At 58.4% G+C, this 27,763-nt stretch overlaps 2 protein-coding genes across 2 annotated transcripts in view; one reads left to right on the top strand and one right to left on the bottom strand.

Annotated features, from left to right (window-relative positions):
• Nucleotides 1-27,763, bottom strand: part of MED12L (mediator complex subunit 12L) — a 270,020-nt gene that overhangs the window by 102,821 nt on the left and 139,436 nt on the right. The window lies entirely within an intron of this gene.
• On the top strand, nucleotides 6,411-13,587 carry GPR87 (G protein-coupled receptor 87). The gene is made up of 2 exons (XM_056121422.1): nucleotides 6,411-6,444; nucleotides 12,542-13,587. The coding sequence occupies exons 1-2, from the start codon at nucleotides 6,411-6,413 to the stop codon at nucleotides 13,585-13,587; spliced, it is 1,080 nt and encodes a 359-aa protein (XP_055977397.1).

Consider the following 27,763-nt stretch of genomic DNA (forward strand, 5'->3'; position numbering starts at 1 on the left):
CACTCACACATGGACACAGACAGCCTCTAGCAGTTATACACGCGTGCCGTTGCGTACATGCACAGTTATTCATGCACACTGTCACGGACACACAAGCTACTCGCACAGTCACACACATGACAGTCGCTTCCAATCACATACTCACATGCAGTTGCAGCCTGACACGCGTACAACGCTACCTACCCACAACTCGACGGCTGCCAAGACCCAGGCGCTGACAGTCACGTGTCACAGGCAGCCACTGGCTGGCACACGCACGCGTATACATGCAGCTCCCTGCACACGGTCACACACAGAGTATGAACTCACACACACCCTCAGAGACACATTCACACACACACTCACACACAGACATCTGTGCAGTTACCCGCGCACACACACACACACACAAATACACACACGCTGGGAATCTAGGCCGGGTCGAATGTGCCCCTCCTGGACGATGGGTCCATCCCAGGCCTCCCTGGAGATGAGCTCTGGGCGGGACCCGAAAAACCTGACTGCAGAGTGGGTGCCGCCTCGGGAGGCCACGACACGCATTAACGAGCTGCCGTGTGGGTACAGGCGTGCATTAATGAGCCGCCCGTGAATACGCTGACCTGATTCCCTCACGGGAGGCAGTGACCTGTGCCGGGGACACAGCCTTCCGCAGGGCGGCTGGCAAAGCCCCTCCCCCAGACTGACAGGCCTGGGCCGAGCGGCTCGTTCGCAGTGAGCCCTGGCCTGAGCAGCGCAGGTGCGCTGGGACCACAGGGGCCCAGGGGACTGTCAGGCCAGCAGTTGGGCAGTTTCCTGAGAGCAGTAGAGCACGGGCACGTGTGTGTGTGTGTGTGTGTGTGTGTGTATGTGTCCGGCACCATATTCGCCTGTGTGTGCATGAATATGAGGTATGTGTGTGTATGATGTGGACATGTGTGTATGTGTGCGTATGGGTGTATGTGTGTACTCATGTGTGTGCACGGGTGTGTGTGTGTACACGTACGTGCATGGAATGTGTGCTAATCGGGGGAAGGGCCTCAGCAGCAGAGCAGGGGCATGTGTGTGTGTGTGTGTGTGTGTCCGGCACCACATTCAGAGAGAGAAAGGCGCCAGGCCGCACCCGGGCCATGCGCTGCCAGAGTTTCGAGAGGGAGGAGGAGGAGTGGCCCCGCAAGGGCTCGGCCACGGGAGAGGCACAGGCTCCGGCTGGCACTGAGCACGGCTTCCGGGCCGTCTCGGGGACCTGTGCCCACAGGCGGCTCTGCAGGGCTGGGCTGCCCTCATCTCCGGGGGTCAGCCGCCCTCGGAGCCCCCACCTGGAAGGTCTCTCCTCCTGACCCTCAGGCTGCGGCCTTCCCGGCCACCCCGAGAGTGTGTTCGTGGACAGCAGCAGGCCCAGAGTCGCGTGGACCCTGCCGGCCCCTGGGAGGGACAGGAAACTGGTTCCGGGGGCCAAAAAAGCAGGAGTGGGTGGGAAGGAACCAGGGGAGAGACAATTTGGCAGAAGGGGAACCCGCCCCCACTGGGCACACGCGGTCATGGGGAAGAGGTCAGACACGGCCACAGCCTGCCTGCAGCTAGGACCGTCCTCTGTGGGGAGGGCTCCCCTCAGGGACACGCCCAGGACAGACACACAGACACACACACAACCTCTCACACACAGACACACACAGAGACACAGACACACGTACTCTCACACAGACACACATACAGAAACACACAATCTCTCAGACACATAGACACACACATTCACACACACCACTCACACAGAGACACACAGTCTCTCACACACAGTCACGGAGAAATACACTCACACACAGAGACAAACAGACACTCTCCCACACACAGATACACACACTCACACACGCACAAGCACGTGCACACACAAACACACACACTCTCATACACAGACACACACACTCATACACACACTCTCCCACAGACACACACACTCTCACACACAGACACACCTACGCACACACGACAGGCAGCAACACCACAATCGTTGTGGTCTGTGCGGGTGTGGCTTCTCACTTTTCAACTCAGGGTCCAAGTCTGGATTCTTCTGTGAAATTTCCTGATGGTTTCAGTGCTGTGCAGGCCAAACCAAACAGGCTCTCCAGGAACTGACAGGAAGACAATCCCCCGGCTGCCCCCAGAACCCACCGCCGGCACCAGGCTCAGTCCTCGCTCCCAAAGAGAAGAGGAGGAGGAGGAGGAGAGGGAGGAAGGGGAGGAGGAGGAGGAGGAAGAGGAGGAAGGGGAGGAGGGCCCAGCCCTCGGCCCCTCCGGGTCTGGCAGCAGCCTGGGGGGCCCTGTCAGCGTGTGTGAGGTGAGTCAGGGAACTGCCGAGTCAGGACCGCAGAACTTCCTGAGTGGGGTGCAGGAAGCAGAACAGAACCCCCCCATCGCCGGCTGCCCCAGGAGCAGAGTCAAGCTCGGACTGAGGTGTGGGATGAAGTTCACGGTCCAAAGAGAAACTCAGGTGTGGGCTGAGGCCCAAGGTCTGGGACCGCAGCACCACGGACAGCGAGGTCCTCCTTCCCCACTGGCCCTCGCCAGCAAGGCAGCTGACCACCACCAACTAAGCGACAAGGTCCAGCAGCAAACGGCCAGGGGACGGTCCAAGGGGTCGGGGAAAACACAGCAGCAGACTGAGGTCGCCGGCCCCGATAGCATCTAAGCCCGGGGAGGGCTGCGAAACCAGGCCTGCGCAGACCTCGCATTCCTGGGCCGTGGCGTCAGTGCTCAGCTGGCGGGGCAAGACACTGCCCGGGACCCAGGTGGGGCCGCCAGCCAGCGGGTGCTGAGGCAACGCGGATTGCGACACCTGGGCCCGGCCCGCACAGGGAGGCAGCGGGAGGCGACGGCAGCAGACAGACAGGGCAGGCCTGGAGCCAAGGCCCGCCGGCCACGCCCCGGGGCGCTGAGGCCATGCACTCTGGGGTCGCCGGGACCCAGACACCCTGGTCGGCCCCTTCGCGTCCAGCCTGTCCACCACACTGATCCACTCGGCCGCACACGAGGACCCACCTCGCTCGGGCCGGTGGGGGCGCTGCAGACGCTCTGACTCCGTCCAGGTGAGCGTCCAGAGTGCCGGGCACTTCCTTGCTCCAGGTGAGGCGAGGTGGGGCCTTTCCCTCCCTTTCCTTGTCTGGAGCACCTGGCCGGTACTCAGGGGCCGTTCCTGGCTTGGTCCTAGGAAGGGATGTCCTGGCAGTGCTCAGGGAACCGTGCATGGATGCTGGGGTTCAAACACGGCGGGTGGCGGGCCAGGACTGACATCCCCCGCCGTCTCTCTCCCCGGGGCCCTGCAGAGGGAGTTCCTGAAGCCGACGGGCAAAGCACCTTTGGCAAGGCGCGCTCCGGAGAGGTGGGGCCGATTTTCGGCCTCCCCCCCGACAGGGCTGCTGTTCGGGTTTGGAAAGAGGCACCGGCAGGCGGTGCCCCCAACTTTCCCACGGCCCAGGCGCTGCCCGACCTTCTGCCCCAGCCCCGCTCCCCGCCTGCCCGCAGGGGTACCACACACAGCATAACATGGGCAGCTGCAGCCCGGGTGCCCGGCCCCTGCAATCTTGCAGGAGGAAACCCCTTTCTCCCAAGAAACTGTCACCCGCGCACTCCTGCCCCCTCTACCCTGGCCTTGGTCCTTACCCCGGGCCATCACACTCATCCTCGGACCCTTCTGTCCCATACGCCACAGCCAAAGGCACCCCTAGACCAGGCCCGGCCCGTCCTTCCACACGCACAACCCTGACCCCTCTCACGAGGCCTCCGCTGGCCACGGAAGCCACGCTGGGGGTGACCGACTATCCTATGCCCCTCTCCACGGGGTCCTCCACACTCCCAACTCTGTCACCCTGGCCACTCAGCGTGTCCACGGGCTGCGGCCCCGTCGGGCTGCTGGCAACCCCTGCCCTGGCACTGATGGCCTGCCTTCACCCCAAATCAGGGAGGCCCCTCGGTATGTCCTCAACCTTAGTCAGCGCTGCACTGACCTCTGGGCACCAGCCCGGACCCCAGGCGCCCACGGGGCTGTTGCTGCATTAGAACCCAGCACCCGACACGCAGTGGATTCTCGGCAAACAGCCTGAGGGGTGGGGGTTGCTGGGCCGGGTGGACACTTCCAGGGCAGGCCCAGAGCGGACAGAAGGGGTCAGCCTGGCGATGTCGAGCAGGGACGGACAGCAGGGGCATGGCAGCGAGCTGGCCCCCGGGGGGCTGGTCAGGGGCTGCTCCCAGTCCCGGGGAAAGGACGGAGCACTGCATCCCAGCCAGGATGAATGGGAGCACTGTGAGCAGAACCTGGCACTTACACAGCACCTCACTCCCAAGTATACGGGCGAGTTAAACACACGGCTGCTGCAGAGCTGCTATTACGGGTCCGTGATTCAGAGAACTAATTACGGGACCAGCGGGTTCCCCCACCTGGCCCCTCACTTATCGCTGACCTTAATGACCAGAGCCCAGCGTCTTCCGTCTGCAGTGCTCCACAATCTTCAGTGCCACAGGAAGTGCTCCCAAGTCCGGGGCAGGCCTCTGGGGCATCGACACGGTCAAGGTGCAAGAACCATGCCCCAGGCCTGGCTATGGGCAAGAGGCAGGGGAGGGGAGGGGAGGGAGGGGAGGGGAGCAAGACGCGGGGCAGCCGGGGAGGAGGTCACACGCCCCTCGCAGGCGGCCAGCAGGGCCTTGATGTAGCCGCCGAGCTGAGGGAGCAGACGGCACGGAAGGCCGGTCCACGTGAGCTCCTGCCAAAGGACGCAGCCACACTCTCACCCGCGGGGCGAGCGGCGATGTGTAGAGCCGAGTGTGGGGGCAGTGGCAATGGCACCAGGCCCCAGGGGCTGCACTGGAGGCCCACAGGCATGTGGCACACCGCAACCCCGCTCGCAGGGGAGACACGGCACCCCACATTCACGGGGTCGTGGCACGCCGCCCCCCACACTTGCAGGGCCCTGGGGAAGTGCTGCTGACTCTTAGAGGCGGGGCCCAGGAAGGCCCCAGGCTGCCCTTCAGAGCCGGGAGGTGGGGTGGGGGCAGGCCACCAAACCCAGATCACAAACCTGCCTCCCATCCTGAACCCCTGGGAAAGCCACACAGTGGGGAGGAGACAGTCCAGCGGGCACCGCAGGTGTCCCTCGGGCACCTGGGGGTGCACCCACATTCCCGCCCTGTCCCCTCCCCCCAGCAGCGCTGAGCGGGGGAGGCTCCCAGCACCTTCTTGCTCTGAAGGACACGCGTGCAAACCTCTGCCTGTGAGCTCTGTGGAGGCCTGTCGCTCCCACTGCTGCCGGGCACGGCTGGAGAGGGAGGCGGCCGGCCCGTGCGGTCATTTCAGGCCTGGCTTTAGAGGAAATGACCCGCCCTGCACAACCCCCACCGGCCCTGAGGGCTCCCGGCTTCACTCACAGCCACCAGGGCCCAAGAATCCAACCCAAGGGCTGGATTCTCAATCTCCCTGACCACCACGGTCACTCCACATGCTCCTGGCCAAGAGGATACCAGTTTCCAACCCTGATCGTGGTCTGTGTGTGTGTGGCTCCTTGGGGGTGCTCTCGAGGCCAGTGATTCTCAGGCCAGTGGCCCCAAGGCTCTGCCGTGCTGGGGGCCTTCAGGGCTGCACCGTGGAATCCTAGGTCAGACCAGCGGGGCACGCGCCCTCACTGAGCACAAGCTCCTGCCCCCAGACCACTTTTCATCTGGGTTGGTCTCTTAGGCCTAGAGTGTGGGTGTCCTGAGGACAAATCCTTTTCTCTCTATTTCGGGGGCACACCTGGCGATGCTCAGGGCTTGTTCCTGGCTCTGCGCTCGGGAATCACTCCTGACCATGCTTGGGGGACCCTGGGTAATGCCGGGGGTTGAACCCGGGTCGGCCTCGTGCAAGGCAAGCGCCCTCCCTGCCGCACCAGCGCTCTGGGCCCCATAGCAGATGGCATCAGTTGACACGTCCACGTTCACTCTTGGGCCCGGGTTCCGCCGAGCATGTGACTGGCTGATGGTCTCTTGTGCCAGAGGGGCAACAGGAACGCTCTCCATAACCCTCGAGAGCGCTCACTGTGCTCAGGGCACAGCAGGGACACTGAGTCACAGGCCCCAGAAGCCGCTTTCCCACAGTCCGGCCGGCACTCCTGGCGGCTGGTGAGGATCCAGGGAGATGAGCTTGGGTGGCCCCGGTACTCGGAGCCAATGGTATGAATCACAGAGGCCCAGAGACAGACAAACAGACAGACAGACAGAGGCATGCATTGCCCCCGGGGACATCAAAACACAGCACCCCTCCTGAGTTTTCTCTCTTCTTCCTCTCCCCAGAGGCCAGCCCGGGAACAGCCTATGCCACGGTGCTCCTTGCCTATGCCGCGGTGCTCCCTGCCTGGAACTCCAGCGTCTCCCGACACGGGGCTGTGTGCCTGGCTCGTCCCCTCTGAAGAATGGGTCTCAACTTGACCCTGGCAAAATTACCAGGTAAGCCTGGGGTTGTGGGTGTTGGGGGCAGGGGGGAATAAGACAGCAGCTTGGGGCAGACCACGGCTCCGACCAACGCTGGAGCCGAATCGGGGGTTACGAGCCACAGAGCCAAGGCACAGGACAGCCCAGCCAGGAAGCATGACAGGCCCGGCACAGAGACGGAAGCCGTGTCGCCCCCTTTGAAACCCGCATCGTCTCAAGACTGTCTCTGAGGGGACGGAGCAGGCTCACTGCAACCCTCACCGTGACCTGGGCCACTCCTTGGCCCAAACGAGGGCCCACCGTGCCCCTTCCCCAAAGGTCAGAGTCAGTGTCCGCCTGCTGGACCGTGTACAGGCTCACGGAGGCCGGGGCCCCGTGCCAGTCATCAGCACGACTCAGGGCCCTGGCCACCTGGCAGGTGGCGATGTGTCACTGACACATCCACACTCTGGGCCAGAGCAACACGGCGAGCAGGGCAGGCGCCCAGGCTGGTCACCTCATGCCTGCTCATGGCGCAGGACCGCGATGGTCGAACACGGGTGCCAACAAGGACCGAGACCAGACCCCGGGCCCGGGTTCCTGACGGCAGAGCACTCGGCACAGGGCACTGGCAAAGGACTGCAAGACGGGAAGGGGTGCAGGCAGCCGCATCCAGCCCCTCTGCATGGCCCAGAATACACCGTACATACAGCCACCCATAATGTGAAGTTCTCCAACACACACACACATACACACACTCAAAAACACATACATACACGTGCCATGCACACACACATGCACACACATACACACACAAACACACATGCACACAGATGCAAATACACATACACACATGCAGACACAAACACACATACACACGCACACACACATGCACACACACATACATACACATATACACGCACACACGCACACACATGCAAACACATACACCCATGCAGACACAAACACACATGCACACGCACACACACAAACATATACACACACAATGCACACAGGCATGCACACACAAACAACATACATACACATGCACACCAAACACATACACGCACACATACATGCACACACACATGCACACACACACACAAGCCCACCTGAGGTACCACATTGTTCCACCCCACACACAGACACAGCAGATAATTTCCAATAGTCATGGCAGTACTTCTCAACCGGGACCACATGGCCCCCAGTGCACCCCCGAGGGCCCCTGGCATAGCCCAAAGGGGTAGAGGTGGAATCGCAGAAACTGGGCGCCAGCTGTCGGGTGTGGGGGGGGAGGGTGCAGCGGGAGAAGGCCGAGTTCCCTGCACTGGCAGCCTCAGGGCATTGCCTCTGAGCCGTGCGAAGGAGGGGGTGCAGAGGACGAGCGAGGACTCTCTCAGCCCACTCGTCACTCAGCACCCAAGCCCAAGGCACCCAGGGAGCGCGGCTGGGAGGAAGCAGCTTCCTGGCGGGCGGGGCTGCGGGGGCTGCTCTAGCCCGCGCCCCCCCAGGCCCTCGCACCCACCTGCCAAGCCAGGAGGGGCCGGGCTGGCGAGAGCGCTTCCGAGCACGCCCACGGGCTGGCAGGGCAGCACAGAGATTCCTTCCACGCCAGCCCGGGAGTGGGCACCCGGGCCTGCAGGGCTGCCCCCAGGCTGCTGCCCCTGCTTCTCCGGAACCTTTGCTCCCTCCTGCCGGCCCGCCGGTAAAACAAGCCCTCAGCGGCCTTGACCACTAATTGGAGGAAGCCGTGCTGTGCTGTCGGCGGGGACGCTGGGAGGACAGACCCAGCCCGGCCGAACCCAGAGTTAAGACGCCCTGTGGCCCAGAGGCTGATCCCAACACCAGAGCTGGCGGTGCCAGTCTCAGGCGGGGGAGTGCCAGCCCGGCACCAAAGCCGCGGCACAGGGCCGAAACCACGGGAGAACAAAGAGCACTGTGCCCGCCCAGGAGTTCCTCGGATGGCAGGCACAGCCACTGTCTAACTGGCCCCTGTCACACGGAGACTAGCGTGGCCGAAACTGCAACTGAAGAGTGAAGCTCCCGTCACTGCCGGGAGACGGTGCAGAGGCCAGACAGAGGCTTCACGGCAGGAACCCCGGGCTCCATCCCGGGCACCACCTGGGGCACTGCTAGGACTGACTCCCTGAGCACTGGAGAGTGGTTCCAAGACACGGAAAAGCAAGAACAGACCTGTTGGGGCACTGAAAACTTTTAAGCACTGTGCCAAGGGACTGAAGAGAGATGCAAAATTGCTCAGGAAACCCAGAAAGTGCGAATCCTTTTGCTCAGCGGTGGATGGACACAGCAGGAACAGACCGGCAGGCTGGGAATCGAGCTACCAGGGGCCATGAGAACCCAGGGAGGCCTAGGGCATGGCTTCCGGGCCAAAGCCTGAGGAGATTCAATCACTCACCATCCCCAAGCACTGAGTCAGGAGTGGCCCCCCTGAGGAAAAAAAAAATCACATCAGAGGTAAAAAGCAGTGACAGAACAGGGCCCTGAGCAGTGACAGAGCACACCCTGTGAAATGTTGTGTCTCTGGGGCTGGAGCCATAGGACAGCAGGGCGGGCACTTGTCTTGTACTCGGTCGACCTGGGTTCGATTCCCAGCATCCCATGTGCTCCCCTGAGCACCACCAGGAGTAATTCCTGCCTGAAGCCAGAAGTAACCTCTGAGCATCATTGTGTTTGACCCAAAAACAAACCAACCCCCCCCCCAAAAAAGCAATATCTCTTGGTAAAAAATTTCCTTTTGGGGGCAGGGGTGGCTGATGCTCCCAGGGTTATGCCTGGCCTGCGCTCAGGAGTCAACCCTGCCTGCTGCTCCTACGTGGTACCAGGGGTCAACGTGGGCCCCCATGCATCTCTCTGACCCGTGATGGGAACACAACCACGGGTTGTGTGTCTCTGCGTCCCTGAAGGGGTCATCTGGGTGAGAGGACAGTGGCTACTCGAGCTGGGGGGGGGGGGGGACACGCATTCAAGCAGAGACCTGCGGCCAGCTCCAAGGGCACATCCCTAGAAGCCTCTGGAAGCCTCTAGATGTCCGGGTTCTGCTGGACCCTTTTGGGTGCAGAGATCACCAGGAGGGCAGGGACACGGCGGGGTCACGAAGGGCTGGTATGACCCGGCGGGTCCAGGCCCGACCCGACACTGGCCACGGGGCCTGGCTCCCGAGAGCAGCTGATTCAGGCCTTTCAGCCCCGTAAAGCTTAATAATACCACAAGCCCCATCCCAACAGGCTCGGCCAGGTATGAATTACTAGTCTGGGTTAGAGGCGCTTAAGCCAGGGAAACCAGTTTTTAAAAACACTCCTTGCGAGGAAATAAAAAGGGAAGAATTAGAAAGAGGATAAGGTGGTTCTGAGGAATAACCCGCACTTAACTTTCAGGCAGCAAATTAAGAACCTGTTTTTGGATTATGATCATCAAAACCATCTTCCCGTTTCACTTCTTCAAAGCAGGGGAGCGGAATATAGGAATGGACAGCTGGGCGGGGAGGAGGGTGGGATCCGTGCTCTGCCCTGGGGTGGGGGTGGGGTGGGACTGCCCCCAGCGCACATGTCGTTAGCAAGCCACAGAGAAGGAAGCACTCAGGATCGACCTTCCTCACACTGCGTTTCAGCCCACGGGCTCACTTGTAAACTGCGTGGGCTGCAGCTCTTCGAGTCCTGTCTCGGATGTTCATCGGGTTTCCTGTTTGATCTGACGACCCTGACTGGGGGCGGGAGATGGACGGAAGGTGCTGGAAGGAGCAGCCTGCAGCGGGGAGGAGCTTGTAGTAGGCAGCCAGCAGGGCAGAGCATGGAGCCGGGGAGAGGGGGGTCACAGACGTGGGGGGCTGCCATGCAGGCGGGAAAGAGCCCCAAGCAGGAGGATTCTCCCACCCGAAGTCTTTCCTCCCAGAGGTCCCACCGGTGCCAGGAAGGGGCTCATCTTCCCAGAAGTTGGCGGGGAATCCTTTGGGGGCCACAGGGCCCCCTCAGGAAGAGGTGACACAGGCTGGCACAGAGCCGGGCTCCTCACTCCTTCCTGCCCCGTGCGGCTGAGATCGCCCACTTCAAAACCAAGTTCGCCGATTAGCAGAGAAGGTGGGGTGGCAGGTCTGGAGCCCTGTTCTGCAAATTCACAAGAGCAATTGGTATAATCTGGTTGGTTTATGTTTTTATTTTATTTTACTTGTTTCTTTCTGCTTTTCGGGTCATACCCAGCAATGCTCAGGGGTTCCTCCTGGCTCTGCACTCAGGAATCACTCCTGGCGGTGCTCGGGGGACCCCATGGGATGCTGGGAATCGAAACTGGGTTGGCCGCATGCAAGGCAAACGCCCTCCCCGCTGGACTATCACTCCGGCTCCTGGTTTATGTTTTTAAAAGCATGTGACAGCCTACAGTTCTTTGTATGATGTCCTCCTTGATCATAAACTCAAACGTGAAGAATAATGGTTCCACTCATGAGTAGCTTTGTAATTCATGGTGACTAAATATAATTTTTTTCCTATGGAAGAAAAGGGGGGAGGGGCAATTGTTTCTTTCTCCCCTCCCTACCCCTAACGATGGTTTCAGCTTTAAGAAAGACACAGATTTACAAAATGTCCCAGGAAGGAGCATTTCACTTTCCTGATGTTTAAACAAAAACTTCCGGGAGCGAGTGAGGGGTTCCGAGCCCAGCCACGGGCTTGTCCTTTGCTTTTTCACCTCACAGCGAATTCCAAATTTCTCTGCCCCCCCCCTTCCACTCTCTCTGGAAGCACAGCAAACCCCAAATTAAAACTCAGGATAGTTTCTGCTGTGTTTGTTTTTTCATCTTCCAACGGCTGGTCTACAGAACTGCACAGCCCAGATGTCAACCGAGGAGACTTCGGTGTGCCGGGGAGGAGGGGATCTGCCCTTGTTTGCCCCCTCAAAACATTAGCACCGCGCTGACGAGGGTCTTCCCCGAAGAATCCACTTCCTCGAGTCGCAGCCTTGAAACGAGGCCGTGCAGACTTGCCTGGTTCTCGGCTTCCAAACCACGCTGACCTGCACTTCCGAATGAAGGAGGTCGGAACTCAGGTCTTGAATGACGTAGTATCTTGGATTTTTTTATTCCACATCCAGTAATGCTGGGGGTCTGCGCTGGGCTCACTGCTCAGGGGCTGTTCCCAGCAGTGGTTGGGGAACCACAGAATCGGCTCAACCCTCTGCCTGCAATGCACGAGCACTGGCCTCTGAGCACTCTCTGTGGCCATAATGTGGATATCAATGAAATAATGCACTAACTTGGGTTTTTAGCTTTCTAGATATTTAACTTTCGGGGAGGGAGGATCTGGGAAAAGGGGGGAATTTTCCTTTGGATATTTACCTTCTGTTCATGGCAAAGCCTGGCAAGCTCCCCGTGAGAAATTTAATATGCCAAACACAGTAACAACAAGTGTCACAATGGAGACGTTACTGGGCCCACTCAAGCAAATCAATGAACAACCGGGAGGACAGTGCTACAGTGCTACCTTCCTTCTGTTCATATTTATTTAACAGTTTTGGAAATTTAACTTGGGTCTTTAACTGCCTGGAAATCTGAATGAATAAGGCACTAAGTTGGGACTTCATAATGCTAACTGTTGGGGGGCGTGAGGGTGGCTGCCCTCCCAAATGGTGCTGAGAAGCCCCGTAATTCTGGACCCACCAGGCTGGTGGTTCACCGCAAAGAGGATGTGGTGCAGCCAGGGGCTGATGGTGGCAGGGATTCTCCTGCGTGCCCGAGGGGCCCCCAGGGGCTGGAGATAAAGCCAGAGGCAGCAATACATGCAGCTCAGCTCTGGAACTCTCTCCAGCCCTGCTAGGAGAATTTTTTTTTAAATTTTTGGTTTTTGGGTCACACTGGTGTGACTCCTGGCTCTGTGCTCAGGAATGACTCCTGGGGCTGCTCAGGGGACCATATGGGATGCCGGGGACTGAACCCTGGTCGGCTGCGTGCAAAGCGAACACCCTACCCGCTGTGCTACGGTTCCGGCCCCAAGAGAATCTCTTTCAGCATGTCCCAACCAGCTGCGGCCCATGGGGGCGGGGGGACGGCGACGGGCACCTGGTGGTGTGTGTGTGTGTGGGGGGGTGGCTGGAGCATCGCAGTGACCCGTCCTGGCTTGTTCCCCAGATGCTGAGCCCCACGCCGGGGCCAGCGGCGGCGGCGGCGGCAACTCCAGCCAGGGCTGGGGCCGGAACGGCACGGCACGCGGCGAGTTCGACGGCATCGTGCTGCCGGCCCTGTACCTCGTCATCTTCGTGGCCAGCCTGCTGCTCAACGGACTGGCCGTGTGGATCTTCTTCCACATCCGCAACAAGACCAGCTTCATCCTCTACCTCAAGAACATCGTGGTGGCCGACCTGCTGATGACGCTCACCTTCCCCTTCCGCATCGCGCACGACGCGGGCCTGGGGCCCTGGGCCCTCAAGCCCGTCCTGTGCCGCTACACGTCGGTGCTCTTCTACGCCAACATGTACACGTCCATCGTCTTCCTGGGCCTCATCAGCGTCGACCGCTACCTGAAGGTGGTCAAGCCCTTCGGGGACTCGCGCATGTACAGCGTGGCCTTCACCAAGGCGCTGTCCGTCGGCGTCTGGGTGGCCATGGCCGTGCTGGCGCTGCCCAACGTCGTCCTCACCAACGTGCCGCCCACCCCGGAGAACGTGCACGAGTGCATGAGGCTCAAGAGCCCGCTGGGGCGCCGGTGGCACACGGCCGTGGTCTACGTCAACAGCTGCCTCTTCCTGGCCGTGCTGGTCGTCCTCATCGGCTGCTACATCGCCATCTCCAGGTACATCCGCAAGTCCAGCCGGCAGTTCATCAGCCAGTCCAGCCGGAAGCGGAAGCACAACCAGAGCATCCGGGTGGTGGTGGCCGTGTTCTTCACCTGCTTCCTGCCCTACCACCTGTGCCGCGTGCCCTTCACCTTCACGCACCTGGACCGGCTCCTGGACGAGTCGGCCCACCGGGTCCTGTACTACGGCAAGGAGATGACGCTCTTCCTGTCGGCCTGCAACGTGTGCCTGGACCCCATCATCTACTTCTTCATGTGCAAGTCCTTCTCCAGGAGGCTCTTCAAGAAGTCCAACATCCGGACCCGGAGCGAGAGCATCCGCTCCCTGCAGAGCGTGCGGAGGTCCGAGGTGCGCATCTACTACGACTACACGGACGTCTAGCGGCGAGCCACCCCCCCGGGTCTCGGCGGGGACAAGGTCACAGTGTACAGAGTGTAAATAAAGGGTCCTTTTGGTTATCCCGGTGTGGGTCCGTCCAAAAAAATGAGTAGGTAGGAGAGCCAGAAGCTGGGCGGGAAACACAGCGGGCAGGGGGCTTGCTTTGCACACGCCTGACCCAGATTCCATCTCTGGCACCTCCCAGGGTCCCCCGAGCCCTGCCAGGAGTCACCCCTGGGCACAGAACCCGGAGTCAGCCCCCGAGCCCTGCTGGGTGTGGCTCAAAAACCAAGACCCAAAAAAAAGTGAACTTAAAAATGCTATGAAACTTGGATGCAGGCAGGAATGGAGAAAATAATAGTAAAAGTGGGGGAGTGAGAGGCGGGGGTGGCTGGAAGCAGGGCTCGCGGCCGGGCAGCAGTGCCTGGAGTTTCCCCGGCCACGGGCTGCGCTGAGGCCGCTTCTGCGAAGTACAGAGAGGGACGCTCTAGACCGGAGACTCGAGCAGCGGGCAGGGGAGAGCCGGGCTCTGCTGGGTGCCCGCGGGCCAGTCCCCCGACCCGAGCTGTCCCCGGTCACTGTCTCTATCACTGTTGTCCGCACCTGGTGCAAACAGGGCCAGTGGGCTCATACGCCCTGCTCCTCAAACAAGGGGTCTCGGAAGTGGGTTTCAACAGCCGTGGGAGGTGGCGGGGGGCGGGGGGTGGGAAGCACCGCTGAGTATTGAGAAAAATGAACTCGGGTAAGTATGCAGTTCCCCCCGCCACCCCGGCCTTCTGACTGCCCTGCACAGCATTTAAAGTGTCAGGACACGAGGAGCAAACATAGGAGCCTGGTTCACGATCAAGAACACGGAGTTTACCACCCACTATTTAAGAGGCTTGTGATGGAAACCACGTCTAAGCCAGTCTCTATCCTGCCTTCCGTATGGTGGCACTGTAGCACTGTCCTCCCATTGTTCACTGATTTGCTGGAGTGGGCACCAGTAATATCTCTATTGTGAGACTTGTTGTTACTGTGTTTGGCATATCGAATATGTCACGGGGAGCTTGCCAGGCTCTGCAGTGCAGGCGCGATACTCTCGGTAGCTTGCCGGGCTTTCCGAGAGGGGCGGAGGAATCGAACCAGGGTCGGCCGGGTTGGCCGCATGCAAGGCAAACTCCCTACCCACTGTGCTATCGCTCCAGCCCTTCAGTATGGTACTAGCCTGAAAAGAGAACCTTCCTTCAGTGGAAGGGCAGAGTTCAACAGATGGAGCCCAAAGGGGAACCTTTGACGCACGAGCAGGTTTTCCCCTTTTTAGGGTGATAGCATAGTGGGAAGGGCATTTGCCTTGCACGCAGCCGATCCGGGTTCGATTCCTCCGCCCCTCTTGGAGAGCCCGGCAAGCTACTGAGAGTATTCCGCCCGCATGGCAAAGCCTGGCAAGCTCCCCGTGACATATTTGATAGGCCAAAAACAGTAACAGCAAGTCTCACAATGGAGACGTTACTGGTGCCCGCTTGAGAAAATTGATGAACAACGGGGAGGACAGTGACAGTGACAGATGTAAGCCCTGGGTCTGCCTGCTCCAGTGACACTTTCAGCTGGCTGCGCGTCTGCCCCATACTACAAGAAGGGCGCAGAGAGTGAGAAGGGAGGGCCGGCTTGCTAGGGTCCCGGAGAGGGAGACACCCGTCCGCCAGGACTAGGCTTTATTGCTAGGGGCTTCTCCTCAACCGGCTGCAACGGTCCAAGGGGCCAGAGGGAACTAGAGGGAGCCACGCCACAGTGAGGAGACTCTAAAGGTACAGAAATGGAACTGGGGACTCTGGGTGGGCCAGAGAGTGGGCAGGGTGGGGGGCTTCAGGGCAACGGCTCAATCTAGCGCCTCTACCAAGGCAGTGGTCTCTCCAGTCGAGACCCCCCTCCACTTCTGTGGGTGCGCCTGGCCCCAGTGAATATGCTCCTCAGTGGGTTATTTGCACAGACCTCCCTCCCACACACACCCACGCCCCCCCCCCCCCCCAGCTGTGTGTCACTGCGCAGAAGCCTAGAGGACCAAGCCGTGACCATCTGCCCAGGCCGGGACACGCCATGAGAAAAGGAAGGATAAGACAGCTGCAGAACGCCTGCAGATTTTTTATTTTTCTTCTTGGGTCACACCCGGCCATGCTCAGGGGTTAATCCTGGTTCTGCACTCAGAAATTACCCCTGGTGGTGCTCAAGAGACCATATGGAATGCTGGGAATCGAACCCAGGTTGGCCGCGTGCAAGGCAAATGCCCTACCCAATGTGCTATCGCTCCAGCCCCCGCCCACAGATTTACACAAGACTCCCACCCAACATTCTCTCTCAACATCACGAACGCCACCAAAACCTTCAAAAACGACACCCACTATGCTAAAGGCAGGTCACCCCAGAATTCCTTCTCTCTACGCCACCCTCCCCAAATAAAAACTAACTACTGGTCACCTTTAATGGCATTGACCCACTCCATTAAACCTCCGAGTCTAGCAACACGTCTCCATCCACCCTCACTCGAGCCTCTAATTCAGAACTTGATGCTTCAGAGGTCTTTAAAATACTGTAATGCCATTGGAACGCTGCTGAAATTGAACTGCGATGGTTAGTGGGCATGTTTAAATGTCACAGGGATTTCAGTCCCTGAAATGACACTATTAAATCCCAGGGGCCACCTTAAAATATTGACCTGAGGGGGGAAAAAGCATTTCCCTCTGTTTAAAACAAAGTTACAGAAACAGCAAACCCACTCTGCTGACATTTTACACCAATGACCACACAATGTGACCACAAAAATGATTTATCCTGGCCCGCCCAAGTCCAAATTATTTACAGGAAGGAAAATGGTATTGCATTAATAATGTATTACGGTGTGCTCATATCTGAAGCTGGCACATCATTTCACACTCCTATGGAATAGAACGAGAATTCTATTGGCTTTTTAAAATGTTGATAATCTGGCAACCGACAATCGACCTTTTCCTATATGAATCCTTGGGGCGCTATCAGTATTTCGGGCGGCAATAAGTGACAATCAGTGGCACCTTTTTGGGAGAGGAGAAATAGGAGTCGATCATTTCCAAGAAGAAAATTCTTTATATATTTTATAAAACTTCCACTCAAACCAGCCCACGGTGCAGAAAACCTTCCAGGGCGGTGTTGGCAGCTCAGGTCCCCCCGCTGAGTCCCCCAGGCCGCTCCTGAGCTGTTCTTGGCTTCATTCCGCGTCTTACAGACGCCTCCAAGAACAGGAGCTGGAGAAGCCCAAGAACAAAGAGGAAATAGTGGCACAGGAGACCACAGTGCCCGCTGCCAAAAGGGACTCGTTCAGAAAACAAAGACGAATAAGGGGGGGGGGGGGTGTCAGGAAAATCTCGCACACTCGCCCTTGCCCCCCGGACTAAAGTGCACGGGAAAGGGCCAGAAGATCAGCCCAGACTCATGGCACATGGCAGGGGACAGGAACCCAATCTTACCCTGGGCTTGGCGCAGGCAACTGGTGGTGGGCTGAGTTTTGAAGAGACTAAACCCGGACTCTCAAAAGAAACGCCACCTTGTCAATCCGTTTCGTATCTTGCAAATTTTTTGAACGTCAGTTCAAAGAAATTAAATTAGAAGCCACACAACGGTGACTGGTCCCAGGCACTGTCTCGGGCAAACTCCTCAGCCGCAGAAGCGTTTCTTCAGATCAGACCAGACAGACACACCTGCAGTGAAAGCAGGAAACACAGTGCCGGCGGCCGCTGGCGCCATCTAGTGACGACACTCATGAACAGTGGGTGTCTTCCTTACGCCCTGCTGTGAGGTGTAAGGGTCAGGTGTAAGGGTGTGAAGGTGCAAAGGCTGTAAGGTGTAAGGGTATAGTGGTGTAACGGTGTGAAGAATGCAAGGTGGAAGGGTGGAAAGGTATAGGGTGCGAGTGTATTGGTGTAAAGGCCAAAAAGGGGTAAGGGTGCCAAGGTATAAGTGTGAAGTGTGAGGGTGTAAGGTGTAAGGTGATAGGGACACACCTCCTCACACACGGCATCTGGTCCCAGTCATGCCACGCCCCCAGGCCCCCTCGGCCCCCAGACCACTCACTCGCAGGGCTGCCTGGGAAACACCATGTGGAGATGTATGAAAGAACCTCCAAGAGGAAGGTCTCCATAGACCTTTTGAGAGAAAACTCAAACAGGAAAAGCCCCAAGAACCTGCTCACACACATAAATTTCAGCGGGAAAATGCTGCAAACATGGATTTTTCTCTTTTATAATTAACCAGGGCAGGACATTCATCAGACTAAAATCGCGACTTTTTAAAAAAATTTTGAATATCTCTAAATTCTTATTAACCAAAAGGATTTAAAAAAAAGTCTGAAAGTGATTTTTCTCCAAAAGGTGAAACAGTGGCTTAGAGAGTGAGAGTCCAGGGGGTTACCAGGCCACCTTGGTCCTATCCCCAGCACCCTGGACATCCCTATCACAGCAGTGTGCAGCCCTGCCAGGCCAGAGCACGCCCAGGGGACGCCCAGGGAACCCGGGCACAGGGTGGGGTGGGGGTCCGTCCCCCGCCCCTGCATCAAACTACGGGCCCGGCTGGCTGGCTGGAGACCTCTGGAGAAGCCTCCGGTCTCTGGGCGCTGTCTGGGAGGCCCCAGATAAATCAATTCTCTGGATTAAAGTAAACGTAGGGCTGGAGAGATCGCCCCGAGGGCCAGAGGGCAGACACTGGGTCCGGAGGCACCAGTAGGCGGTCAGTCCCCTGGGCACTGGTGGGGTCTAGCTCCCACGCCCTGAACAGTGTGTGGCCCCGCCCTCCACTCTGAGAACTTTGCTCTTGAGGCGTCACATGATTTTCTTCCTCATTTAAAAACCCAAGATCCAGAACCAAATTGCAAATTGGTTTCACACCGTTTCCTAGGCAAACAGTTCAAAATAAGCCCAAGGGACCAGTCGCCCTTCGGATGAGGCCAGAGGCTGTCCAGGGCTGCCGCTCAGGCCGCTCTCAGCAGTGCTCGATAGCCCAGGCTGAACCAAGCCGGGTTTAGGGACCAGGGTGCAGGGTCAGGCCCCCAGGCTGCCCGGGGCTCAGTCTCCAAGCCCGGAAGCGGGTTCGGAGCACAAGACTTGCCGACATCACTCTGAACACATGAACAGAGGCATGTGGAGTGTGCAACTGAATTTGTGATTCATTCCCTTAATCTCCGGAGGTCTTTAAATAGTCTTTACAAACCAAACTCGATGCTTAGGCTGTGACTAATCAACTAAACCGCAATGCCTCTGAGGTAAGGGAGCTGAGCCAGCTCTCAGCGATCGAGAGAGACCTCATAGGGATTTCAGAGAACCCGGCCAGGAGCACCCCAGGAGCAGGCAGGGTCCTGGGACAACGTCCCAGCACTGCAGGGTCCTGACGGCACCACTGCTCTGGCCCACACTGAGAACCACCAGTGCCCACCCACCCACTGGGGCCTCTTGAGCACCATATGGGAAACCCCCCCCCCAAAAAAAAGAACCCAGACCCAATAATCCGTGTCTCCAAAATTTTATGTTGTTTGTGAAGCGAGGTGCCGTACTACCTCTAAACAGCATCATAGAATAAACGTCTACCAATATAAATCACGAGAACATACTTTGACGGGTCTGGCATCACCAGATGAGTGTTGCTCAAACTCAAACCCAGAGATCACCGGGCACTCCTGGCCAGATGCAAATTTGGGATACTTTTTGTACACTGACACACGTCACAGAAAACATAAGCTGCTCGTACACCTGACTACACGCACACAGTAGACTCACCTGGCCCCAGAAATAAGCTAAGGGCAGAGAGAAGGATGAACAGGATGGGATATAATCTGTAGGACGCCCGGGTTCAAGCCCCTGAGCACTGCCCAGAATAACCCCCAAGTAGGAGCCAGGAGTAGCCCCTGAGCACGGACCCCAAATAACAAGACTCTAAGGACCCGAGAAATGGCTCATGAACTGCACACACACCCTGCGTGCCGGGATGCTCAGGTTTGGTCCCCAGCATCGCTTGGTCCCCTGGGAGCCAGGAGTGACCCTCACCCACTCATGCTAGGCACAGAATGGGGAGCAGCCCCAGCGCCACTGTGTGACAGCCCCATCAAATAAACAACAGCATCTAAGGACCACGAAGTTGTCTTGGGACAAAAAATACTGACTTTTCTGTGGTCCTTCAAAACTTCCAAACTTCCGTCAAGAACTTTCCAAACTTCTTGCTAGAGATGCACACGGAAAAACAAACAAACAAAAACACCTAATCAATTTGAGACACGGAACTGCTAGCAAGGAAGATGCTCTAACCGGCTGCCCTGCCGGCACTTGAAATGCAGTGTCCGAGACTCCTTCTCCACGCCGGGCACAACCACTGTCTCTGGTCTCGGTCTGCACCTGCTCCAGCACCCCACACTGCATGCCTCCAGCATCCTGAGCCACCTCGGGGCTCCGGGCACACCCCAGTTCTGGGGGCGTCACTTTCTCCTCCCTCTCATCGCAAAGGCCGTGGTGGGCCGGGAGGTCAGTGTGATTGAGCCCCTTCAGAAGCAGCCAAGCATCTGAAACTGGGGGTTCATATGAAATTTGGGGTCCGGTAAGTGAATGCTGGGGGAGTCATGAAAAATATGGCCACAGTGAAAGTGTCTGCACACGCAGCCAGAAATCCGCTCAAAATCAAAGGAGTGACGCCCATGGGGAGTGTCCGGCAGTCCCCATCCCTGCTACGTGTCTGGGGGCTGGGAAGAGGGTCACAGCAGGGAGAGCCGGAGAAGCCCCGTGTCCAGCCGCCGTTCCCTCAGGTCCTGCTCCAAAGACTCAGTCCATGTTTGATGCGAGTCCCTCGCCGTTACCAGCACTTGCACTGGGCCATGACCAAGCCTCCCCTTCAGCTCTCCATCCTGAGCGCCACCAAGGAAGTGACACAGCTGTGCAATCTGTTGGCTGCGTGCCAACGGTTCTGTCCAATCACAGACTTAGGAAGAAGGGCGGGTGGGCCGGGGGTGCGCGTGCGTTCCTGATGCGTTCCTGGCATTAACACGGGGAGATGGGGCTGGAGCAATAGCACAGCGGGGAAGGCGCTTGCTTTGCACGCGGCCGACCGGGGTTCAATTCCCAGCATCCCATGTGGTCCCCCGAGCACCCCCAGGAGTGATTCCTGAGTGCAAAACCAGGAGTAGCCCCTGAGCATCGCCGGGTGTGACCTAAAAAGCAAAAAACAAAACAAAACAAACAAAAACACGGGGAGAGTGGGCGGGAAAGAAAGTGAATACTCTGACAACAGGGCACGCAGCCTCGGGGAGACGCATGGGAGCAGGGGGGGGCACAAAGGGGGCACCAGCCAGAGGAGCCAAATCCAGACCCCGGAGGCCAACAGGAGAGAGTTCTGTCACACCCCAACGGTGCTGCCGGGAGACCCAGGATTACTTAGTGACCAACCCACAGTCACTCAGATGCGTGTGCGTCCGAACAGTCACACCTGCCTGGTTCTCTGTGTGTATAACCACAATCCTGAGAGAAAGGGAAAAGGAAAACAGCAGGGCAGGGCGCACTCTCCTCTGCTGGCGAGAAAGCTCTCCGTGAGGAGACACTCACGCGTCACTGAACGCGAAGGAGCCACACGCTTACTAGAACACGACTTGTGACCCCAGAGCCACCTCCATCCTCAGCACAGGTGTTGCCACTTTCAAAGACGGTGTCTGGAAAGCAACTATGACATCAGAATGCCACTTCACAGAGCCCGCAGAGCATGTCCTGCAGAGCGTGGGACAAAGTCGAGGCGCACACAGCCGGGTGTGTGAGGGCTGAGCAGAGGCGCATGCCTGGGTGTGAAGTCAGAGGCTGAGGCACATATCCGGTGCGTGAGGGCCACAGCACAGTGTGTACGTGTGCTTTTATAAACAGACAAACGCAATAGGTTTGTGGACATGGGCAGCTGTCTGCGGAACAGACACACACACACACACACACACACACACACACACAGCACACACCCCACTACTGTCCACGTGCTCTGGTCAGTGAGCGGGAGAAGGGCCCGGGGCCGGAACACACACGGCCCCAGCCTCACACGGTCACAGTCCCCACCCGGGGCTTCCCTCTCTGGAGGAGCACAGGACAAGGCCACAGCCGCCATGTGACCACCCACTCCACGGTGCTTCCCCCCACGGCTCCCCTCGGCCAAGTTTCCCAAGTGGCCACACCACAGAACCTTCCCGACCACGTGGGAGCGCCCCGCAGTGGGGGAGGCACCGCTGCTCTTCGCCCGTGTGGACAGGAATAGGGCAGGGAGGCTGATCTGACGAGAAGGGAGAGGTCCCCTCAGCCCTGCGGGCCACACTTCCTAGGCGGCAGCCACCGCTTCTGCCTGGACCAGCGGCCAGGGCACAGCCTGCAGGGCCCAGGAGCAGCCCAGGGCCCTGGGGGGGTGGCCAGGATCCCTGCTCCTCCCACAGCACTCCCAAGGGATTCAACTGATCCAATCGTTTCGTGGCTATGGAATCCCCGGGGGCTGGAGAGACAGCACAGCGGGGCGGGCTGGGCCGGGGTTTGATCTCCGGCCTCCCATACAGTCCCCCGGGCAGCGTCAGGAGCAATTCCTGAGTGCAGAGCCAGGAGTGAGCCCTGGGCACTGCCAGGAGTGACCCAAAATCATTTCTTTTATTGAAAAAGAAAGACTCGGGGATCCCGTTTCTTTTGGATGGAGTGGTGCGCAGCCCTCTGCACTGGGGCCAGTCCCAGCGGTGCCCAGGGACCACACGGGAAGTTGCAGCTCAAAGCCGGGTGGCCACGTGCCAGGCAAGTGCCTCGCCCACCCCACTATTGCTCCAGTCCCTGGAATCCGAGTTTCAGCTTTTACCTACAGGGCCAGAGCGTACAGGAGAGCAGCGAACTCCCGCCTCACCCCAGAACAACATACATTCACCACACACACACACACACACACACACACACACATGCACACACACAGAGAGATCACAAAACCACACACACTACACACACACACAAAACCACACATACCATACAAAACCACACATACACACACACAAACTCACACCACACACACCACACGAAACCACACATACACATACCACACACACACCACACCAAAACCACACACACAAACCACACACACCACTCAAAACCACACATACACATATCACACACATATATCACATACAAAACCACACACACAAAACCACACCACATGCATACATACCACACTAAACCACACATACACACACACCACACACACACCACACAAAACCAAACACTTGCCACATAAAACCACACCATACACACCACACAAAACCACACACACCACACACAAAGCCAAACCACAAACACTCACCAAGCAGAGAATCAGGCCCCCAGAATCCCTAAGGCCGCCAACCCAGACAGACAGACAGACACTGCGCCGTCCAGCTGGTGTGTGGAAAGGCAGGAGCTGCCGGGGCTGCAGCACCAGCTCCGGAGAGGGACGGCGGGAGGCGGTCACCAGGACTGCGAGATGCGTCACTGGGAGGCTCCCCCTCCCTTTCCTCTTCCCAAAAACATTTAGCCAAGAGGAGCTACAGGCATTTCAAGTTTCGTTTCTGCAACAATCAAATTTTAACTTTTCTCATTTTTTTGCCGGGAAGGGGGTGGAGAGTGGGAGACGCCGAGGGCGTGTGGGGCCAGACCTGGGCTGGGCCTCTTGCACGGGCCACGGAGCTAAAACCATCATGTTGACTCTTTGCAGGAGGTCCCAGGTCCCCCTACCGCAGGGTCCCCCAGGGACTGCAGGGAGCGAGCACTGGGCGGGGAGCAGTCCCCGAGCACTGCAGCGATGGGGGGAGCATCCCCCGGGCACCGCAGCTGTGGGGGGACATCCCCTGAGCACTGCAACTATGGACCCAAACCGAACAAAATAGGTGTGGAGGTGAAAAACTCCAGCGAATACCAGCAACTCAGGAAACCTACTCAGCACCTCCCGCACCCGGGCGAGTACTCAGCACCCCCCACCCCCTGCACCCAGGCAAGTACTCAGTCCCTCCTCCTCACACCCGGGCAAGTACTCAGCTTCCCCCGCCCCCCACACCTGGGCAAGTACTCGCACCTCCCGCACCTAGGTGAACACTCAGCACCCCTGCATCTGGGGGGGGGGGACTCAGCACCCCCGCCCCCGACCGGCCTGAGCACCCTGCAGCAGTCTGGCGGCTGGCCGCTTGCCCGCTAAGGCCTCACACAGACCCCTGTGGTGGGACGGTGGAAAGCAGCTCTGTGGGGCCGTCCGCCCCTCCCCGCACCCCCCAGGACTGCTCTTCCGGCTCCATCCCCTTCCCATCTGCTGGCAGGAATCCCAACTGGCCAGCACAGCCCCTCAGCACGAGCCCCGCAGGCAGACAGACAAACAGTGCTGCTGACCTACTTCCCAGGGCCCTCGGCCCCAGAGCAGAGCTCCTGAGCTGTGGTTCTTCGGGGGCTCTCTGGGCTCTGGGTTACTACACTGGCTCGGGCAGGGCTGGGCGTCGTGAAGCACAGAAGTCTTGAGTCTGGGCGTGCTGTCCTATGAGTCGACGCTCTCCGGCCTTCATTTCTTTGGTTTCGGGGCCACAGCCACCACCTGTGGCGCGAGGACCAAGGCCCGGTGTGGAGACAGTGACAGGTTCCGGGGATGGGGGCTAGGGGGGTGCATTCGCTCTGTTTCCAGATAGCCAAGAGGGGGCCGCCCACGGCTCGGGGGTAGGGGTGGGGTCCGGCCAGGTAGAGACCCTCTCCAGAGAAGCCCTCACACCCCTTCCTTGTCACTCTCGGGGTCTCCACGTCCAGAGCGTGCCGCACACACACGTGCACACACACATACACACACACACACACACACGCGTGTGCGCACACACACACACACAGAGCTAGAGGGCGCCTGTCAGGGAAGCCTCTTCCACAGCTCAGGAAGAGGACCCCAGCACTCCTCGGAAGGTACACGGCCCACAGAAGAGAGCGAGGCCGGGGGGGCTTCTACGGAGACCCCATGTGGCTCAAAAGGCTTAGTGCCACTGCAGTGGGGGGGGTCAGGTGCCACCCCATGCCCCCCCCAGTACAGAGTTGGAAGTAGCCCCCACGCACTGCCAGATGTGGCCTCAGAAACAAAAAAGCAGGGGGTTCACACCTAGAAGCAGGACCAAGTCAGTTTTCCAGGGGTCTGATGGCAGGCTAGACAGAAACACCTGGAGACAGTGCCAGGTTCCGGGGCTGGGGGCTAGGGGGGTGATTCGGTCTGTTTGCAGCAAGAATCACAGGGGAAGGTTAACTATATCCCACTTATTACTGACGAGGCGGGGTCTCACCTGGAAATGGGACTAGAGAGCTGTGTGTGTGTTTGTGCGTGTGTGTGTGCGTGCATGTGTGTATATGAGAAAGAGACAGACAGACAGACACCGGCGCATGCACGTGTGTAGTGCGGGCGAGGCCTGAGGTGACTGGAGTGAGCTCTCGAAGCAGTCGGAGCCTCACTCCACCAGGAGCGTCAGGGAACAGGGAACTATTTAGCATTACTAAAACAGATTTTAAAAAAAGAAAATTATTTGCATGTATGTGAGTGTTAGTGTGTGTGAGAGAATGTGTGAGTGTGAGTATGTGGGTGTGTGTGATTGTGAGAGTGAGTGTGAATGTATGTATGTGTGAGTGCGACTGTGTGTGAGTGTTGGTGAGTGCGTGTGAGTGTGAGTTGAGTGTGTATGAGTGTGTGAATGTGTGAGTGTGTTTGTGCACGTTTGAGTGTGTGTGCTTGTGCGAATATGTGTGCATGTGTGGGTGAGTGTGCTGGCACCCGAGCTGCGCAGGAGGAAGAGAGCGGCTTGGAACGCCTTCAAGAACGTCGAAGAAATAGCTAAGAGGACGAAGAACCTCCGGCTCCGGGCACATCTCTTTGATTCCACTGTTCTTCCTGCATTAACATATGCCTCAGAGACCTGGGCCCTACGTAAACGGATGAGAACGCTATTCGGGTCTCCCAAAGAGGAATTGAAAGAGCTATGCTTGGAATATCACGTTTCACTCAAATGAGAGAAAGAATCCGGATTTCTGACATCCGTCGACGATCAAGAATCAGGGACGCTGTCTCATTTGCCAAGGTGTCGAAAATCAGATGGGCTGGTCACGTAGTGAGATTTAAAGACGACCACTGGACTAGAGCTGTTACAGACTGGATTCCACGGGATGTCAAAAGACCGCGTGGCCGCCCACCTACCAGATGGTCAGACTTCTTTGTTAAGATCATGAACGATCGGTTTGAGGCTCTTCATGTTCCCGGAGCGAACAGATGCCATTGGGCTACACTAGCACGTGACAGGGACAAATGGAGATGTTACTGCACCCACTCGAGCAAATCGACGATTAACGGGAAGTCAAGTGATCAAGTGATGAAGTGTGGGTGAGTGTGAGTGTGAGTGCGTTTGGGGGGATCAAACTTGGGGCCTGACAGCTGCGAGGCTGGACCGCTACCACTAAGCCACACTATGGCCCTGTTTCTTCAACAACTCTTCCTGGAAACACGGGACCCTCATTTTAACATGCCCATCCTTGTGCTGTATTGAGTACTGGAGGCCAGTGCTGAACTAACTCATGATTTTTTGTTGATAAGCCTCATCTCAAAGGATCTAATTCAAAAGAAGCAAGGGGTGATGAACTCACGGCCTAGATCAAATATTCTGCAGAAAACAAAGGAACAGAAAAAGAAAGGAGTATCCTGTGGACACTCCAATCCGGCTCCCCTGAGCAGACCTAAGGGCACCAGCCCACCTCTGTCAGTACAGAGCACTGTGGGCTGAGCACACGCTGTACACGCAGGTGCCCAGCCTCATCCCCTATCACTGCTGAGAAGGACCCCGGAGCACTGGAATGGGAGTACCCCGTCCACCATAACAAAACCAAAGGCAGAGGAGTCAGCAGATAGTCACCCCCCAGGGCACAGCGGAAGGCGCTCTCCAGGGCGGGGTGGGTGGGACGTGCCAGCGTGGGGAAGGGGACCCCAAGATGCCCCTGGATGACCACCTTGTCTGTAAAGGGCCACAGTTTACTGGGTTTTTGTTTGTTTTTAAATTTTTATTCTTTGTGGGCCAAAGCCCAGAACCTCACACACGCATGCACGCGTACACACACACACACACACACACACACACGCACCATATGTATGCACATGCGCCACATGCAATGCATACACACACACACACACACACACACATGTGTGCAAAGCAAGTGCTTCCCGCAGCCCCGGCCGTCCCTCTGGAGGCGCTGAGGGGACCATGGGCCTCAGGGCCGTCCCCGAGCCCGCAGGCATGCCCTCCCCCCCAGCCAGGCTCCTGCTCCCCAACCCTCCTCCCCCACCGGCCACTCGCCCCATCCAGCATCAGCCCCGGGAGTCGCGTCTGGGAATAAAGTCACACGTGTGCCACCTTCTTCGGAAGAACACACACTTCCTGGGCACCCCACAAGGCCAGACCCGACTCTCGGATGCATGAGCCCTCCTGACCCTCACCCTGACCCTAGTCCTGACCCTGGCCGACCCTTGCTGCTCGCTGGGGTCTGAGGGCGCCAACAGGGAAGGAACCTCACACTTGGCTCTCTGAGGCCGAGCCCCTTCGATGGGTTTGTCTCCGCAGGAGGGGGCAGGTCCCGAAACTTGAGCATAGAGGCCCCGAGTGAGTCCGGCCATGGTCCTGCGAGGCGTCCTGAGCATGGGGCGGTAGCCCTGGTGGCCCCCATTCGAGTCGCCACCCCCTCCCCACCGCCTTGGCTCTGTCCTGCTTATCTGATCTGAACCATAGTCGGAACCTCTCCACCAAACTGAGCTGCACCCGCCAGGCGGGAGGAAGGGTTGGCCCGGCAGGAACTGACACAGAGGACGGTGGGGGTGAAATCAGACAGACACAGAGTGGGCCTGTCTGAACTCTAAAATCCTCGGGGGGAAACGGAGGTGGGACAAGGCGAGAAGAAAGTCCTGCCTTCCCTCAGGGCCCCGTGTGTGCCTGGTCGGGGACCCCCTGGGCGGGAACCCCATCCTCCCCTCGCCCCTTCTGTGTTCCCAAGGAGACCCTCTGTCCACTATGCCAAGTGAGGTGGTGACGTGGATGGGCGAGGAGGGAGGGCCCCAAACGGGGGGCCCCATGCGGAGGAGGCCGAGTCTGCGGGGGGGCCTCGCGCAGGGCAAG

This window comes from Sorex fumeus, unplaced genomic scaffold (genome assembly GCF_029834395.1).
Source record: "Sorex fumeus unplaced genomic scaffold, SorFum_2.1 ptg000044l, whole genome shotgun sequence".
Lineage (NCBI taxonomy): Eukaryota > Metazoa > Chordata > Mammalia > Eulipotyphla > Soricidae > Sorex > Sorex fumeus.

What these genes read in the sequence shown, in the direction of transcription:
- GPR87 (XM_056121422.1), top strand. Translation starts at nt 6,411, where the DNA reads ATGGGTCTCAACTTGACCCTGGCAAAATTACCAG. An exon ending in GACCCTGGCAAAATTACCAG is followed by an intron (nt 6,445 to 12,541) that starts GTAAGCCTGGGG and finishes CTTGTTCCCCAG; the next exon opens with ATGCTGAGCCCCACGCCGGG.